Source organism: Mobula hypostoma, chromosome 6 (assembly GCF_963921235.1).
Source record: "Mobula hypostoma chromosome 6, sMobHyp1.1, whole genome shotgun sequence".
NCBI classification, from domain to species: Eukaryota; Metazoa; Chordata; class Chondrichthyes; order Myliobatiformes; family Myliobatidae; genus Mobula; species Mobula hypostoma.
This window is the reverse complement of record NC_086102.1, coordinates 94,930,250-94,946,419: the sequence shown is the minus strand read 5'-3', so window position 1 is coordinate 94,946,419 and position 16,170 is coordinate 94,930,250. Positions and strand designations below refer to the sequence as shown.

The 16,170-nt window shown below is 43.5% G+C and overlaps 1 protein-coding gene across 7 annotated transcripts in view; it reads right to left on the bottom strand.

Annotated features, from left to right (window-relative positions):
- The window catches only part of LOC134348215 (pleckstrin homology-like domain family B member 2), a 308,822-nt gene that overhangs the window by 86,294 nt on the left and 206,358 nt on the right, over positions 1 to 16,170 (bottom strand). For all 7 annotated transcript variants that reach the window (XM_063051250.1, XM_063051252.1, XM_063051253.1 and 4 more), the window contains one exon: positions 15,176 to 15,281. In XM_063051250.1, the coding sequence (XP_062907320.1) occupies positions 15,176 to 15,281 (106 nt within the window). The remainder of the gene's footprint in view (positions 1 to 15,175; positions 15,282 to 16,170) is intronic.

Here is a 16,170-nt window from a genome sequence, read left to right as displayed (position 1 = left end):
CAAAAAGACCCTAATAGGTGTTATCTACAGGCCCCCAAACAGTAGCATGGATATTGGGTGCAAGTTGAATAGGGAGTTAACAATGGCATGTGGCAAAGGAAATGTCCCAGCAGTTATGGGGGATTTCAACATGCGGGTGAACTGGGAAAATCAGGTTGGTACTGGACCCCAGGATAGGGAGTTTGTAGAGTGCCTACGGGATGCATTTTTGGAGCAGCTTGTACGAGAGCCGACCAGGGATAAGGCTATTCTGGATTTAGTTTTGTGCAATGAACAGGATTTGATAAGTGATCTTCAAGTAAAGGAGCCATCAGGAGGTAGTGACCATAGTATGATAAGTTTTTATCTGCAAGTTGAGAGGGATAAGGGCAGATCAGAAGTGTCAGTATTGCAGTTGAACAAAGGAGACTATGGAGCCATGAGGGAGGAGCTGGCCAAAGTTGACTGGTCGGATATCCTAGCAGAAAAGACAAAGGAACAGCAATGGCAGGTATTCTTGGGAATAATGCACAAGGTGCAAAATCAGTTCATCCCCCGGAGAGGGAAGGATTCAAAGGGGGGAAAGTGGCCACAGTGGTTGACAAAGGAGATCAGAGATAGCATAGCATTAAAAAAGAAGTCTAACAGAGCTAAGGTGAGTGAGAAGACGGATAATTGGGAAATTTTTAAGGAGCAACAGAACTTAACTAAAAAGGCAATACGGGGAGAAAAAATGAGGTATGAACGCACGCTAGCTAGGAATATAAAGGAGGATAGCAAAAGTTTTTTTAGGTATGTGAAGAGAAGGAAGATAGTTAAGAACAATGTTGGACCCTTGAAGAATGAATTGGGAGAAATTGTTATGGGAAACAGAGAAATGGGAGATGAATCTAATAAGTACTTAGGATCTGTCTTCACTAGGGAAGACACAAGCAATCTCCCAGATGTATGGATGGGCCAAGGACATAGGGTAACAGAGGAACTGAAACAGATTGACATTAGGAAGGAAATGGTGATGAGTAGACTGATGGGACTGAAGGCTAACAAATCCCCAGGTCCAGATGGTCTGCATCCTCAGATAATAAGGGAGGTGGTCCTGGAAATTGCGGATGCATTGGTGATCATTTTCCAATGTTCCTTAGATTCAGGATCAGTTCCTGAGGATTGGCGAATGGCTGATGTTATCCCACTTTTTAAGAAAGGAGGGAGGGAGAAAACAGAGAACTATCACCCTGTTAGCCTAACATCAGTAGTGGGGAAGATGCTAGAGTCCATTATTAAAGATGAAATAGTGGCATATCTTGATAGCAGTGATAGGATTGGGCTGAGCCAGCATGGATTTACCAAGGGCAAATCATGCTTGACTAATCTATTGGAGTTTTTTGAGGATGTAACCAGGAAGATAGACGCGAGAGATCCAGTGGATGTGGTGTACCTTGACTTTCAGAAGGCATTTGATAAGGTACCACATAGGAGATTGGTGGGTAAAATCAGAGCTCATGGCATTGGGGGGAGGATATTGACATGGATAGAAAACTGGTTGGCAGATAGAAAGCAAAGGGTAGCAGTGAATGGGTGTTTCTCGGAATGGCAGGTGGTGACTAGTGGGGTGCCACAGGGCTCGATATTGGGACCACAGCCGTTTACGATTTACGTCAATGATTTAGAGGAAGGCATTGTGAATAACATCAGCAAATTTGCTGATGATACTAAGCTGAGTGGCAGTGTGACATGTGATGAGGATGTTAGGAGAATTCAAGGTGACTTGGATAGGCTGGATGAGTGGGCAGAAACTTGGCAGATGGCGTTTAATGTGAATAAGTGTGAGGTTATTCACTTTGGGAGCAAGAACAGGAAGGCAGATTATTATCTGAACGGTGTGGAGTTAGGTAAGGGAGAAATACAAAGAGATCTAGGAATACTTGTTCATCAGTCTTTGAAGGTGAATGAGCAAGTGCAGCAGGCAGTGAAGAAAGCTAATGGAATGTTGGCCTTTATTACAAAGGGAATTGAGTACAAGAGCAAGAAAATCCTTTTGCATTTGTACAGGGCCCTGGTGAGACCACACCTGGAGTATTGTGTGCAGTTTTGGTCTCCTGGGTTAAGGAAGGACATCTGGCTATGGAGGAGGTGCAGCGTAGGTTCACTAGGTTAATTCCTGGGATGTCCGGACTGTCTTAAGCAAAGAAGTTAGAGAGACTGGGCTTGTACACGCTGGAATTAAGGAGATTGAGGGGGGATCTGATTGAGACATATAAGATTATTAAGGGATTGGACAAGATAGAGGCAGGAAATATGTTCCAGATGCTGGGAGAGTCCAGTACCAGAGGGCATGGTTTAAGAATAAGGGGTAGGTCATTTAGGACAGAGTTGAGGAGGAACTTCTTCTCCCAGAGAGTTGTGGAGGTGTGGAACGCACTGCCTCAGAAGGCAGTGGAGGCCAATTCTCTGGATGCTTTCAAGAAGGAGCTAGATGGGTATCTTATGGATAGGGGAATCAAGGGTTATGGGGACAAGGCAGGAACCGGGTAATGATAGTAGATGATCAGCCATGATCTCAGAATGGCGGTGCAGGATTGAAGGGCCGAATGGTCTACTTCTGCACCGATTGTCTATTGTCTATTGCTGAAGTTCCTGTTCTGACTGACAAGAAAGCTTTGAGATGGTTTTTAGGAATGGTTGGGTATTACAGAAAATTATGGAAGAACTTTGCTGACATCGTTCTCCCCCTAACAAAGCTCCTAGGGAAGAGTGAAAGGTTTGCAGGGAGTGACCTTTGCCAGGAGGCGTTTGAACGTTTGAAAACTATCCTGTGTTATCATCCTGTGCTCAAAGCACCTGACTTTCCAAAGCCATTTTCTATAACAACCGGTGTTAGTGACGAAGCTGCTGGGGCAGTACTGTTACAGAAGGGAGTGGATGACATTGAATATCCAGTAGCTTATTTCTCAAAGAACTTTAATGTACACCAGAAGAATTATTCAACTGTTGAAAAGGAGTTATTGGCACTTATTCTGGCTTTACAACATTTTGAGGCCTATGATCAGAGACCTCAAAACCTTTCTGTTGCTCAGAGACCACTTGTGGTTTACATGGGTTATAATCCGTTGGTGTTTCTAAATAAAATGAAGGATAAGAATAGAAGGTTGTTAAATTGGAGTCTAGTATTGCAGGAAGGTGACTTAAAGATCAAACATGTGAAAGGTGCTGACAATGTTATAGCTGATTAGTTATCCCGATGTTAAGATGAAAACTGTAACCATTTTTGCATTGTCATCTAATGTTTTTTTCCCTGTATTGTTTAAAACCCTGTGATGGACGTTTTAAAAAAAAATCGTCTTCGACAATTTTTTTTCCCCTGAGGAAGAGGAGTGTGAGGGGATCCTGGAGTACCCCTATTAACTGTTTGGAGAGAGACATTTATCATTGATGGTTTGTTTGGAAAGGAGAGAGAGAGACAGAGGTATTTACCTCTGATATGTTGCTTTTGGAAAAGAGAGAGAGAGAGAGAGAGACGAAGATTAACAGTGGACTGTCACTTTAAGGCATTGGAAGTAACTTTGGATTTTTACTGAGTTTGGAGTTGGAGACAGCACCGAAGGTTGCTATGGTGACCAAAGGCTGGTTGTTGATATTACTTCAAGGACAGTTGCCTGCTTGTGCACTCCTTTACAGACAAAGGAGGGAGGGACTCTTTGAATGACAGGTGATGCTCAGCCTGGTGAAATAAATGGGAGGTCAGATGATACAGACCTCAGGACACATGATCTGGACACTGAATGAGCATTGTTGTGCCCGCAGAAAAAGTGGGTTTTGGAGGATCGATCAGGTGGATTGATTCCAACTTGCTATTCCAGTTTGAGGAGAAGGGGTTGACTGGTGGGGAGTTGTCTATGTGTCCACCCTCGCCTGGGTGATAGCTCCACCACAGAAGACCGGTCCCCCGGTTAAAGTCACAGTCGGTGACTTGTAAAGGATTTCGAAGGATGACGAGAAGATCGACGGTATCAGCTCACCTGAAGACTCAACTCACTCTCTCTCTCTCTTCATCACCACTCAACCAAATACCACGAACTGGACTGAACTGAACTTTACTCAACATCGTAGTAAGACTGTATCTTTTTACCCCTAGTCTTAAAGAAGCTTGGCTTTTTTCAGACATATAAATTCCACACTTACTTTTATATATAATCATTGCTAACCTGTTTGATTTATCTACATTTATATTATTGTATTGCGTAGTTACTAATAAATATTATTAGTTGTTAGCAATAAGAGACTCCAAAGTGTTTTTCATCTCTGCTGGTTCTTTATCCCCGTCACAGGGTCCGTGACACTTGAGTGTCCGGTATACTGCTGATGTCTTCCTCAGTGAAGAATGATGCAAAATACTCATTCAGTTCCTCCGCCATCTCCTTATCTCCCATTACAATTTCTCCAGCATCATTTTCTATCGGTCCTATATCTACTCTCACCGGTCTTTTACTCTTTATATACTTGAAAGAGGTGATATAGGGTCAGAAGGTATTGAATCATTGTGATTAGAGCTAAGGAACTGCAAGGGTAAAAAGACCCTGCTGGGTGCTGCTTATGGACCCCCATACAGTGGTAAGGATGTGACCTACAAATTACAATGAGAGATAGAAAATGCTTGCCAAAAGGGCAATGTTACAATAGTCATGGAGGACTTCAAAATGCGGACAGATTGGGAAAATCAGGTTGGTCCTTCGAAAGGACTGCTGAAGGGTTTTGGCCCGAAACGTCGACTGCACTCCTTCCCATAGATGCTGCTTGGCCTTCTGAGTTCCTCCAGCATTTTGTGTGTGTTGTTCGGATTTCCAGCATCTGCAGGTTTTCTCGTTTCAGATGATGTGAAGATAGGTGGTGAGGCAGGCAGTTTTGAGGAAGTAGAGAGGCTACAGAAGGACTTCGATTAGGAAAATGGGCAAAGAAATGGCAGATGAAATACAGAGTAGAGAAGTGTATGGTCATGTACTTTGGTAGAAAGAATGAAAGGATTGTCAATATTCTAAATGGAGAGAAAATAGAAAAATCTGAGATGCAAAGGGACTTGGGAGTCTTTGTCCAGGATTTCCTGACGGTCAATTCACAGGTTGAGACTGGTGCGGAAGGCAAATACAATGTTAGCATTCATTCAAGAGGACTAGAATATAAAAGCAAGGATGTAATATTGAAACTTTGTAAAGCACTGGTGAGGCCTCACTTGGATTATTGTGAGCTGGTTTGAGCCACTATCTTAGAAAGCCTGTGCTGGAACTGGAGAGGGTTCAAAGGAAGTTCACAAAAATGATTCCAGGATTGAACGACTTGTCACATAAAGAGCATTTGATGGCTCTGGGTCTGCATTCACTGACTTCAGAAGAATGAGGGGTGACTTTATTGAACCCTATCGAAAGGTGAAAGGCTTTGATAGAGTGGATGTGGGGAGGAGAGTCTAAGACCAGTTCCTGTCTAACACCACTTCCTGTGGTGGGAGAGTCTAAGACCAGAGGACACAGCCTCAGAATAGAGGAGTGTCCTTTTAGAATGGAGATAAGGAGGAATTTCTATAGCCAGAGGGTGGTGAATCTGAGGAATTATTTGCCACAGGCAGCTGTGGAAGCCAAGTCTTCATGAGTTTTTAAAGCAGAGTCTAAAAGATTCTGGATTGGTCAGGGTGGGAAGGAATATGGGGAGAAGGCAGGAGATGGGGGCTGAGAGGGAAAATGGGATCAGCAATGATGAAATGGCGGAGCAGACTTGATGGGCCAAATGGCCTAATTCTGCTCCTATATCTCATAGTCTTATGGACATGACTTCTGGCTCTTATACTCAATGAAGCCAAAACACCATCTTTACTACCCTCTTATTTTCAGCAAGATCTCTCTGCATATCGATGCTCTTAAGGGCCCTGCCATTAACTGTGTACCTTCCCCTCATATTTGACCAAAGTACAACACCCCACACTTGCCCAGATAGGTAACTTATCTATATCTTGCTGTAGCTTTGACGCCTTCCAGTAAGGTTGCTTGGATTGATTTCTCTCTGCATAGATACTGTCGAACTGGCTGGGTTCATCCTGCACTTCTCTTTTTAACCCACTCTGCCTCTACAAGGGGACTCCTGAAGGAGATTCAAACTCTACTGCATCTTTTCTGATCAGCAGGGCAAGAAAACACTCTAGAAGATGCAGACTCATCATCCTATAGACACCAGGTAGATTGCAATCCATACCTTTCTTGGATTTCCCTGCAGACAAGAGAAATGCCAGATGGTTAGCTGGTACCTTCAGTGAGCATCAGGAGAATGCGGCAGTGAGCTGTGGGCTGACATGGCTCAATGCTGAACACGGGCAACATGCAGAGGGAGATTTCAACAAAGGCACAAAAATGGCCCAGGGTTTGTAACACCGGCAGAACCAGGCAGGGTGTGTAACACACCAGGTAAACATCGTAGAACTTAAACCTGAACAAATTAGTCATGTGAAGATGCAAAGGCAAGGTCATGGGGTGCCACTGGCAGAAGTTACAGACTGATGCTCTGGCAGCCAAGGAAACAGTCTAGGGCATCACAAGCTTCTCAGAACTTTCAATTACATTTCATGCAAACATTAAAGCAGGAAAATGAAGATTGTTTGGGTGGAATTCGGTGGCTACATGAGGCAGTGCCCAAGAATAAACCAGCTCTGCATCCCAGACATAAAAACACATTTCGAGTAATAAACCATGGTTTGGTGCTCTGTGTGGAGATTGCATGTCCTCAGAGCTGGGACAGGACCTAGCTGAGAAGGAACTGAATGATAGGATTAAAAGCTCATAGTGGTACAGCAGGTAGAGCTGCTGCTTACAGCTCTAGAGACCGAGGTTTGATCCTGACTCAGGTCCTGTCTGCACATTCTGCCTGTGATCGTGTTCAGTCCTGGGTGAACCACCTCCCATGTCCCAAAGGCACGCAGGTCAGGAAGTTAACAGACCACTGTAAATCGTCTCTAGTGTGTAGACAAGTGGAAGGATCTGGACGCAATTGATAGGGATGTGAGAATGGGGTGGAGAAAAGATTGCTGGGATTGCTCTAACAGGTGATGGACCAAAAGATCGCCTCCTGTCTGCTGAGGAAACATACATTCAGGCTATCAGGCATCACACTGCAGCATATCTGCTAATTCCAACAACAGCCTACAAGCTTGATAAATGTGCAATATTAACTGTGTTCACAGACTTCCTGTCACCCTCCACCAAGAACACCAGCTTGATTATCACTACCCATGGAGTCACAGAGAATGGAACAAGCCCTGGGGCTCAGCTGGCCCAAGATACCCATTCAAGCTACTCCTAGTTTCCCACGTTTCCCCACATTCAGGAGAAGGAAACCAGAGGTCTGTGCGCCAGTCCTTTTCAGAGGATCAGAGGTGGAGAGGGTCAGCAACTTTAAATTCATTTATATTATTATTTCAGAGGACCTGTCCTGGGCCCAGAAGATGAGTGCAATCACAAAGAAAGCACAGCAATGCCTCTACTTCCTTTGGAGTTTGCGAAGATTTAGCATGTCTGAGAAACTTTATAGATGTGTAGTGGAAAGTATAAAGACTGGCCACGTCACAGTCTGGTAACAGAAGCACCAGTGCCCTTGAATGGAAAATCCTACAAAATGTACTGGATATGGCCCAGTGCATCATGGGTAAAGCCCGCCTTCACACTGAGCATATTGACATGAAGTACTGTCGCTGGAAAGGAAAGCAGCATCCATCATCTGTTTCTATAGATATGGCCCTTGTGGCTAAAGGGATCAGGGGGTATGGAGAGAAGGCAGGTACAGGGTTCTGAGTTGGATGATCAGCCATGATCATACTGAATGGCGGTGCAGGCTCGAAGGGCCGAATGGCCTACTCCTGCACCTATTTTCTATGTTTCTATCAGCAGACACCCCCACCACCCAGGACAAGCTCTCTTCTCACACTGTCATCAGGAAGAAGGTACAAGAACCTCAGGACTTGCATCCCCAAATTCAGGAACAATTATTACCCCTCAACCATCTTGAACCAAATGGGATAACTTCACTCAACTTCACTTGCTCCGTCATTGAAATGCTCCCAATGGACTGACTCACTCTCAAGAACACTTCATCTATTGTTCTTGACATTTATTGCTTATTTATTTATATTATTGTTTCTTCTTTTTACATTTGCACTGTTTGTTGTCTTCCACACTCTGGTTGAATGCCCTAGTTTGGTGGTCTTTCATTGATTCTGTTACAGTTACTCCCACAAGAAAATCAGTCTCAGGCTGTATATGGTATATTTGATAATAAAATTTACTTTGAACTTTTAAAGGGACAGGGAAGGAAATTGCAGGAGTATAGGTATACAGGGTGGTATGTGGCACACTAGCTGTCCTCATCAGTCATGACACAGAGTCTCAAAGTTGTGATATTACATTGCAGTTGGACAAGATGCTGGTGAGAACACATTTGGAGTTTTGTACACAGTACCAATCGGCCTGCTCTAGGAAATATATCAGATAACAAATGAGTGCAAGGAAGATTCACACAGTTATTGCCAGGACTTGAGGGCCTGAGTTATATGGAGAGGTTAGGGGGGAAAAAAGGATCAGCCATGATTGAATGGTGGAGCAGACTCGATGGGTCAAATGGCCTAATTCTGCTCCTGTATCTTATGGTCTTGTAGGTTGGCCAGGATGAGACTTTATTCCAAAAATTATGGTCTTATAGGTTGGCCAGGATGAGACTTTATTCCAAAAATTATGGTCTTATAGGTTGGCCAAGATGAGACTTTATTCCACAGATCACAGGAGACTGAGGGGTGATCATACAGAGATGTACATAAGTGGATGAATGTAAATAGCTTTTTTTGCCAAGGAAAGGAATTAAAAACTAGAGAACAGTCATTTAATTACCTGACTTGATTACCTGACTGGCAGACCACAGTACGTGTGCTTGCAACACTGTGTGTCGGACAGAGTGATCAGCAGCACTGGGGCTCCACAGGGGACTGTCTTGTCTCCCTTTCTCTTCACCATTTACACCTTGGACTTCAACTACTGCACAGAGTCTTGTCATCTTCAGAAGTTTTCCGATGACTCTGCCATAGTTGGATGCATCAGCAAGGGAGATGAGGTTGAGTACAGGGCTATGGTAGGAAACTTTGTCACATGGTGTGAGTAGAATTATCTGCAGCTTAACGTGAAAAAGACTAAGGAGCTGGTGGTAGACCTGAGGAGAGCTAAGGTACCGGTGACCCCTGTTTCCATCCAGGGGGTCAGTGTGGACATGGTGGAGGATTACAAATACCTGGGGATACGAATTGACAATAAACTGGACTGGTCTAAGAACACTGAGACTGTCTACAAGAAGGGTCAGAGCCGTCTCTATTTCCTGAGGAAACTGAGGTCCTTTAACATATGCTGGATGATGCTAAGGATGTTCTACGAGTCTGTGGTGGCCAGTGCGATCATGTTTGCTGTTGTGTGCTGGGGCAGCAGGCTGAGAGTAGCAGACACCAACAGAATCAACAGACTCATTTGTAAGGCCAGTGATGTTGTGGGGATGGAACTGGACTCTCTGACGGTGGTGTCTGAAAAGAGGATGCTGTCCACGTTGCATGCCATCTTGGTCAATGTCTCCCATCCACTACATAATGTACTGGGTGGGCACAGGAGTACATTCAGCCAGAGACTCATTCCACCGAGATGCAGCACAGAGCGTCATAGGAAGTCATTCCTACCTGTGGCCATCAAATTTTACAACTCCTCCCTTGGAGGGTCAGACACCCTGAGCCGATAGGTTGGTCCTGGACTTATTTCATAATTTACTGGCATAATTTACATATTACTATTTAACTATTTATGGTTCTATTACTAATTATTATTCATGGTGCAACTGTAACGAAAACCAATTTCCCCCGGGATCAATAAAGTATGACTATGACTATGACTACGACTATTTAAGAGAGGGGAAATAATTAAAAGGAACCCAAGGGACACAGAGGGTGGTGGGTATGTGGAACGAGCTACTCGAGAAAGTGGTTGCAGCAGGTGCAATAACAACATTTAACTGGCATTTGGACAAGTACATGGATAAGAAAGGTATAGAGGGATATGGGCCAAACACAGGCAAACTCAGCACGGACCAGATGGGCTGAATGGCTTGTTTCTGTGCTGTATGACTTCATGACGCTAGTTCAAAGTTCGAAGTAAATTCATTATCAAAGTACATATATGTTACCATATACAGTACAACCTTGAGATTCATTTTCTTGTGGGTATACTCAATAAATCCAATAACCCTAACAGAATCAGTAAAAGACCACACTAATGGGACTGACAACCACAGTGCAAAAAACATCAAACTGTGCAATTACAAAAAGAAAGAAAACAAAATGGCAATAATACTAACAATAATAATAAATGAACAATAAATATCAAGAACACAAGATGAAACCTCCTTGAAAATTAGCCCATAGGTTGTGAGAAAGTTCAGTGATGGGATGAGTGAAGTTACCCCAAGAGCCTGCTGGTTGAGGGGTAATAACTGTTCCTGAACCAGGAACAGAGTAAAGAGCAGACGTTAGCTGAAGTATTATGCTGCACATGATAATATTGCGCCGAGCTCAATGCTACATTATATGCAATGGTTAGAAATTTTAACAGCAAAGGGACAAGTGATATAACTGAAAGATCAGTCAAGTCATTCACAGAGATCAGTAGCACCAGTCATATAACCCATTATGTGGGTAAAATATACAAGTGATGTCACACAAGGACCTGCGTTGTATACTGAACACAAACCTCCCAAGGAGCAGCAATATTACACCCTGCACAAAGGCTGGTATATTACATACCTTGCAATTTCATCCTTATTGCACAGGGAGCAGAATAGCCCACATTTCTCATGTTACAAGTTTCTCAACATATTTCTCAGCCACATTCATGAGGCCTGGGATTCATGGAAACTTAGCTGCAGAGGTTCAGATTAAGCTTGTCTACATAAGGCAGGCAATAGATGGAGTGTATTCCTCCCAGCGAAGTTGGTGACTAGTAGTGTTCTGAGGGGACCCCTGCTTTGTTTTTTTCATAAACGAAGGATACAAAAGTGGAGGGGTGGGTTAGCAAGTTTGCAGATGACATGAAATTTGGAGATGCTTTGGATAGTGTATAAGACTGTTGTAAATTACTGGATTCAGATTGGGTGCAGGAATGGCAGATTTCAATCCAGAAAAGTGTGAGATGATACGTTTTAGAATATCAAATTTGTTGGTGGAAAACAAGGTTAATGGTAAGAATCTTAGCAGTGTGGAGGACCCAGGAACTTGAGGTCCAGATCAACTGATTCCTCAAAGATTCTGCATAAGTTAATAGGGTGGTTAATAAATGGTATGGCTTTCATTAGTCAGGAGATGGAGTTCAAGAGCCATGAAGTAATGTTGTAGCTCTATTTAACTCTGGTTAGACCACACTTGGAGTACTGTGCTCAGTTTTGGTCATCTCATTATAGGAAGGATGTGTAAGCTTTAGCAAGGGTGCAGACAAGATTTACCAGAATGCTATCTGGATTAGACAGCATGTCTTATGAGGAAAGGTGGGGCGAAGAGAGGCAACTTAATTAATGTGTATAAGATTACGAAAGGCATACATATAGTGAACAGCCAACATCTTGGCATCTGTTTAAGGCATGTCCAAGATCGCTTCGGGGAAATATCAGAGGTAGGGTTTTTTTTACACACAGAATGGTGGATGCCTGGAACTCACTGTCTGGGGTGGTGGTAGAGGCTGATAGGTTGATAAAATAGGAACATGGACGTAAGAAAAATGGAGGAATAAGGGCTGTATGGGAGGGAAGGGTTCAATTGATCATGAAGCAGGTTTATATAGATCGACATAACATCGTGGGCCAAAGAACCCATACAGGGCTGTACTGTTCTATATTAACACCACTTACAGTGAAACGATTACACATGGTGTCATCAAAGAGCGTGCAACATTGTTGTTATTGGGCACTACCCATGCTGTCTCTATTGTATACAAACATAGCCATTACACATCATAAACATCCCAAGCACTACGCATTGCACAATGTACAAAGCACCCAGCAATAATGCTGAGCACAATGTTCAAGTGTTACATACTGCACAACCTGCCCAGCATTACGCATAGCATGGTACTCCAGCTTTATACAGAACACAACATTCCTGACGTTACACACAGCACAACAGAAGTTTCTGGCACTATACTTCAACAACAACATTCCTGTGCAAACCACACTAAATGGAGAGAGATCTCAGCAAATCAGGCAGCATCTATGGAGAGGAATACATAGTCAATGTTTTGGGCTGAGACCCTTCATCGCTCCCCTCCATAGATGCCGCCTGACTTGCTGAGTTCCTCCACCATCTTGTGTGTGTTGCTCAAGGTCTCCATTATCAAAAAAATCTCTTGCATTTAACAACATTCCGGACATTTTCACAAAGTGCAACACTCCATTCCTGACATTCCTGACAAAACAGTCATGCTCCCAATATCAAACATATCACCAGCTTACTGACTTCACATGCAGCATACTACACCCGGTGTTACCAATGTTATGAACACCTTACCAATATTGTATGCACCACATTACCAATATTAGAATATTACAGGCTGTTTAAGTTAACAACAGGATTTAGATCAACTGGAGAAGTGGGCCAATGAATGGCTGGTGAAAACTAGCACAAAACCAAGGCAGGATTTACAGTGAACGGTAGGGTCCTGGGAATTATTGCAGAATAAAAGGACCTAGGGGTACAGGGATGTAGTTTCCTGAAAAAGGGAACAGGTGTTGACAGAGTAGCGAAGAGGCATTTGGTCTAGTTACCCTCATTGGCCAAGGCTCTGAGTATAAGAGTTGGGATGTCATTTTACAGTTGGAATATTATTTGCAGTAGTGGACACCACATTATTGGAAGCACATGATTAAGCAAAAGATTCACAGGGATGCTCTAGTTACTAAATGGCTTAGAAACATAGAAAACCTACAGCAGAATACAGGCTCTTCAAGCAAGTCCTTACCTTAGAACTACCTAGGCTTACTAATAGCCCTCTACTTTTCTAAGCTCCATGTATCCATCCAGGAGCCTCCTAAAAGACCCTATCGTTTCCACCTCCACCACTGTCGCCAGCAGCCTATTCCATGCACTCACCACTCTCTGCGTAAAAAACTTACCCTTGACATTTCCTCTGTACCTACTTCCAAGCACCTTAAAACTGTGCCCGCTCGTGTTAGCTATTTCAGCTCTGGGAAAAAGCCTCTGACTATCCACATGATCAATGCCTCTCATTATCTTATACACCTCCATCAGGTCATCTTTCATTCTCCGTCACTCCAAGGAGAAAAGGCAAGTTCACTCAACCTATTCTCCTAAGGCATGCTCCCCAACCCAGGCAACATCCTTGTAAATTTCCTCTGCGCCCTTTCTATGGTTTCCACATCCTTCCTGTAGTGAGGCAACCAGAACTGACCACAGTACTCCAAGTGGGGTCTGACTGGCGTCCAATATAGCTGTAACATTACCAGGTTGTGACCAGAGATTAGACAGGCTGGGGCTGTTTTCTGGAGTCAAAGAAGCTGAGAGGTAAGAGTATAGCATAGGACAGGCTCTTCAGCCGTGATATGCCAAATTAATTAAACCAATTTAAACAAATATCTCCCTGAACATAGTGTATTCCCCTCTCTCTTCTGCATACTCATGTGCCTACCTCAGAGCCTCTCGATTGCTGCTCTACTATCCACTTCTCTGCCCGGCCCTAGAAGTGCATTCTCCATCCCCACTACTCACTAGCTAAAAAATCTTTCTACTATCTTCCTTTCATCTTAAGTGCATGCCTCCGAGTAATAGACATTTCTGTCCTGGGAAAAGGTACGTGCTATCTACTTAGGCCTCGCACGACTTTATCAAATCTTACCCCAGGTTCCACTGGGTCTAGAGGAAACAGCCCCAGCTTGTTCAACCTCTCCCCATCGTACACGTTCTCCAGATCAGGCAGCATCTTATAAACCTCCTCAGCACCCTCTCCAAAGCCTCTATATACTTCCTGTAAGCTGGAGTCCAGCATTGAATGCAATACTCTAAATGTGGCCTAACCAGAGTTTTATAAAACTGTAATATAGCTTCCTAGCTCTGGAATTCAATGCCCTGACTAATGAAAACAAGCATGTCACTTGCCTGCTTTACCAGTGGTCGGCCACTGAGGAGTGTGGTACAACAGGGATCTGGGAATACAGGTGAATAATTCCTTGAAAATGTCATCACAATTAGATAGGGTCATAAAGACGGCCTTTGGTACATTGGCTTCCAGAAATCAAAGTACAGAGTACTAGGGTTAGGATGTTATGTTGTGAGACATTGTTGTGTCCTAATTTGAAGCATCGTGTGCAGTTCTGGTCGCCTACCTACAGGAAAGATATCAATAAGATTGAAAGGGTGCAGAGAAAATTTACGGGGATGTTGCCAGATCTTAAGGACCTTAATTATCAGGGAAGGTTCAATAAGTTAGGAATTGATTCCCTGGTGCATAAAAGACTGAGGGGGGGATTTAACTGAGGTGAACAAAATTACGGGGGGTATAAATATGGTAAATTCAGAAAGGCTTTTTCCACTGAGGCTGGGCGAGATTAGAACTAGAGGTCGTGGGTTAAGAGTGAAAGGTGAAATATTTAAGGACTTTGAGATCACGGACAGATGTCCAATGAGGAGCTGGGACTGGAGTTAATCACTCACTCTCACTGATGGACAATCAGAATAAAGAGCAGCAGCTGAATATTTGAACTGTAGACAGAGATACTCAAAGCACTGTTGGAGAAGTCAAGAAGCACACAGCCCAGGTTGACTACCTCAGCAATGCCCAACAACCGAGAGAGATCTGCGAGTAGAAAAGAGGTGAAAGCAGAGGTGTGATTTGACAGTATGTAATGAGTAGAAGGTAAACTACTCAGCTGAAGGGTTCCTGGCAGTCTACCCAAACCAGAATGAAAAGACAAAAGCATTGATAAGACTGTCCCAACATGCACATACACCCAATATTGCAAATATCACATTAACATCTTGCACACACCAGAATATTATCAACATTTAACACTCCACAATGTTACCACACATTACATTATGTGCACTGAGAACCTTATAGATAATTGGGCAAATTATAAATACCTTTGTGACCTTGAAGCCTCCTAATGTCCATCTCCTTCACACTTGCTGTGGCGTTGTGAGGGGGAATATTGCCACAGCTGTTGCTTTGCACCAGAGTTAAGTGACTCTGTAGATGGAAAAGGAAATACATGTTCTCGCTGAAGTAATGTCTCGTCATTGGCATCTATAGTCACTCTCCCACCAGAACAATCATCACCCTCTCTTCACTCGTCAGCAGGTTTCACTGAAGTAATGTCTCGTCATTGGCATCTATAATCACTCTCCCACCAGAACTGTTATCACCCTACTCTCTTCAATGGGATTAGATGGAGTGGAATTTATGGACGTGCCACAGAATTGTGCAGCACTGAAACAGGCCCTATGGCCCAATGGGTCTATGCTAACCTTTCTGCCCATCTACACTATCCTATTGCCTGGCATTAGTACTGCATCTCTCTATACATTCCATGTTTATATGCCTGTCTATATGCCTGTTAAATATAATGATTGTACTTGATTCTACCAGCAGCAGGCTCCAATATCAACTACGCAGTGCAAACACTTACCCCTCAGATCCCCCGTAAAGCTTCTCCTCTCACCTAAAACTTGTGTCCTCTTGTTTTTAATACAAGAGTTTTGACCATCTCCCCTATCATCTCCTCAGCCTGCTTTATCCAGGCAAAGCAAGCCCATACATAGAGTGGTAAATAAAGGGAACCGTCTACAAGAGGAGAGTGCGCATTGCATACACAACAATCTACTAACAATACAATACACTAACCCTCCAACTCATCATGGGTGAGCAGAGACCTGCTCAAATTGCAGACTTGGTGACTTTCCTATCAGAGATGTACCTGCTAGAACATTACTCTGAAATCATGTTCCCTCAGTCACCAGGCTCAGTCCATGAGGAATAAAATATGAAAGCAAGGATAAACTGCTGAGAGTTTATAAGTGTTGGTCAAACCACAATGGAAAATATTGTGAGCAATTTTGGGCCCCATATCTGAGGAGAA